At 68.3% G+C, this 2,514-nt stretch overlaps 2 protein-coding genes across 2 annotated transcripts in view; one reads left to right on the top strand and one right to left on the bottom strand.

Annotated features, from left to right (window-relative positions):
- The window catches only part of CHLNCDRAFT_33285 (hypothetical protein), a 2,497-nt gene extending 1,765 nt beyond the window's left edge, over positions 1-732 (top strand). The window contains exon 5 of the mRNA XM_005843017.1: positions 118-732. Coding sequence (XP_005843079.1) covers positions 118-265 — 148 coding nt within the window. The 3' untranslated portion in view covers positions 266-732. The remainder of the gene's footprint in view (positions 1-117) is intronic.
- A 147-nt stretch (positions 733-879) lies between these two features.
- CHLNCDRAFT_141623 (expressed protein) overlaps positions 880-2,514 on the bottom strand; it is a gene marked incomplete at both ends in the record, with an annotated part of 3,789 nt that continues 2,154 nt past the window's right edge. The window contains 5 exons of the mRNA XM_005842988.1: positions 880-921; positions 1,057-1,119; positions 1,407-1,508; positions 1,771-2,037; positions 2,324-2,419. Coding sequence (XP_005843050.1) covers positions 880-921; positions 1,057-1,119; positions 1,407-1,508; positions 1,771-2,037; positions 2,324-2,419 — 570 coding nt within the window. The remainder of the gene's footprint in view (positions 922-1,056; positions 1,120-1,406; positions 1,509-1,770; positions 2,038-2,323; positions 2,420-2,514) is intronic.

Genomic DNA, 2,514 nt, shown 5'->3' with positions numbered 1-2,514 from the left:
ATTTTTTTTTTTTTTCCCCCCCCCCCCCCCCCCCCCGTTTACACTTTCCTTTCCCCTCCCGCCCTGCCCCCCCGTTTTTTCAAAAAAAAAAAAAAATGTACCCCCCCCCCCCCCCAGGTTTGAGGACTCCGACTTCCTGGGCGAGCTGCGCAAGCCGGACGACCAGCGGGCGATCAAGTGCGAGATTGTGTGCCGGGAGGAGGCGGTGGAGGTGTGGCGCAAGTACCGGGTGCTGGCCGAGAAGGGCCTGGTCAAGCACTACTAGCATTACCATCGCCAGCACCTATGGAGGCGGGGCGCTGCCCTGGCGCGCCGGGCACAGCTCCACGGCAGGCGGGTGCAGCGCTGCTGAGGTGGAGCGCCTTCCCGGCGCTCCGAGAGCAGCCGCGTGCAGCCCGGCCGCTGGCGCTGTGAGACCAGCTAGGCTGGAAGCTGGCAGCAACCCTGCGCCATCTGTCCACCATACCCCCAACACCCCAAGACACTGCTCCGCCATATCCACTACTCCGCTGTCTCTTTTCCTGCACCCCACCCACCCATGCACCGCCGCCCTGGCTTTCCTGCGGTTGATCGCCCCGGGCTGCCGGCGGCGCCACGGTACAGCCCAGGACCGTCCTCAGCTACCTGTCGAACTGCCGCCAGCGCCCGTGCAGCGCGACCACCTCAACGCCGCCATTGACCACACTCCCCATCTGCTTTTCCTGCCGCCGGCCCGTAAGGCACCCCACCGTGAGCTGTTAGGCTGAGCGAGGCTGAGTGGGCGCTTTATTTTTAGCATCCCAGGTGTGAAGTGAACTGCCGGGCACATCACAGCATGCAGGCACACGGGGGCTCTGCCTGCCTGCCTGCCCGTCCGCCAACCCCGCTGTGCCGCCACGGCTATCCCACCGGGTGCTGTTTCCGCAGCGCTTCCAACACCACCTGCAGGCAGGAGAGGGGGCAGCAGCAACAGCGGTGGAACACACTTGTATGACAACAAAAATAAACGAAGAAGTCAGGGGTGGAGGGGCCCCCACGGTAGCCAGCCACTCGTGTGCCCAGCCGCCTTGCCTGCACCGCCACCATCCGCGCCTGCTTCTTGTCCTCATGTGGCGGCCCAACAGTGCGCTGCACGCCCGCCTGCACCGCGGCAGGACAAAGGGTGCCGGCGCAGGCTGGGAAGTTGTGCAGGCGGGCCGCCCGGGCAGGGCGCTGGCTGGCAGCACGGCGGCTCGAAAACGAGGAGGCCACCAGAGAGACATCTCGCCAAGGACTAGCAGGTGAAAATCAATCCCTCCAAGCTCATTAGGAAGCAGCACGAACACGCACGAACACACACGCGCGCGCGCACGTGCCCGGGCGCGCACCCCCTCCAACACCCCACACCACCACACACAGATCGACCACCCCCCGCCTTTGCCGCCCACCTCTGGCAGGCTCACGGTCACGGTGGTGCGCCCGTCGCGGCCCTTCACCTCCTCATACTGAGCCAGCGGGAAGCGGCACTTGTCGCACAGCTCCTTGATGGCCTGAAGGTGCGGAGAGGGAGGAGGGGAGGAGCGGAGGAGGCAGGGGCGGAGGGATGAGGCGGGGTTGGGGTTGGGGCTGGGGCTCGATGGCATGCGGGCGGCGTACGTGCGGCGGGTGTGTGGGGCGGGGGTGGCGCATTGCGAGCGGCCCGCGCAGCAAGCCGCGCAGCTCGGCAAAGCGCAGGCACAGCACAGCGCAGTGCAGTGCAGCGCAGGCACAGCACAGCGCAGGCACAGCACAGCGCAGCGCGGCGAGCCCCACCATCAGCGGGTTCTTGGCCGCCGGTATCTGCGCCAGCGCCTGCCCTATGCTCAGCGGCGCCTTCTCCAGCTTGGGCCGCTTGGGCTGGCGCTCGCCGCCGCCCGCCTGCTGCTGCTGCTGCTGCTGCTGCTGCTGCTGCTGCTGGGACTGGGGCTGCGCGCCGGGGCGAGGGGACAGGGGTCCTGGGATGCCGCCTGAAGCCAGCGCCTCCTGCTGCCGTTTGAGCTCGTCCATGCGCCGCTGCAGGGCTGCCTGCTCCCGCTGCACCTGCAGGGCGGTCGTAGGGGTGCCGGTGCCGGGCAGGGCATGGGAGAGAGGAGCAGGTGAGCAGGAGGGAGGCCGGCAGGGCCGTTGAAGACCCAAGGCGAACGGCAACATCGCGGCAGGAGCGGAGGTGGCAGGCGCAGGAGCAGCGGCAGGAACAGCGGGGCAGCAGCGGGGCAGCAGCGGGCGCTCAGTCGCCTGGAGCATCGCCAGGTGCTGCTGAGGCCCTCAGCCAGGCTCGTCTCCCTGCCACCACCACACCCACACGACACCGCAGCAGCAGCAGCACCTGCTTCTCAATCTCCCGCTTCTGCCGCTCCGCCTCCCCCGCCACCACCGCGGCATCCAGCCGAAGCTCATGCTCTGTCACAAAGGCGTGAGGCACCTGCGGCGGCGGGCAGCGGGTGGTGGAGGACGGGTGTGGGAGGGGGCGGCGAGGGAGGCAGGGTGATGGTGGGGGAGCCGGTGCTGCTGCGCGCA

Source organism: Chlorella variabilis (genome assembly GCF_000147415.1).
Source record: "Chlorella variabilis unplaced genomic scaffold CHLNCscaffold_36, whole genome shotgun sequence".
In the NCBI taxonomy this organism is placed as follows: Eukaryota; Viridiplantae; Chlorophyta; class Trebouxiophyceae; order Chlorellales; family Chlorellaceae; genus Chlorella; species Chlorella variabilis.
This window is presented reverse-complemented; position numbering and strand designations above follow the sequence as displayed.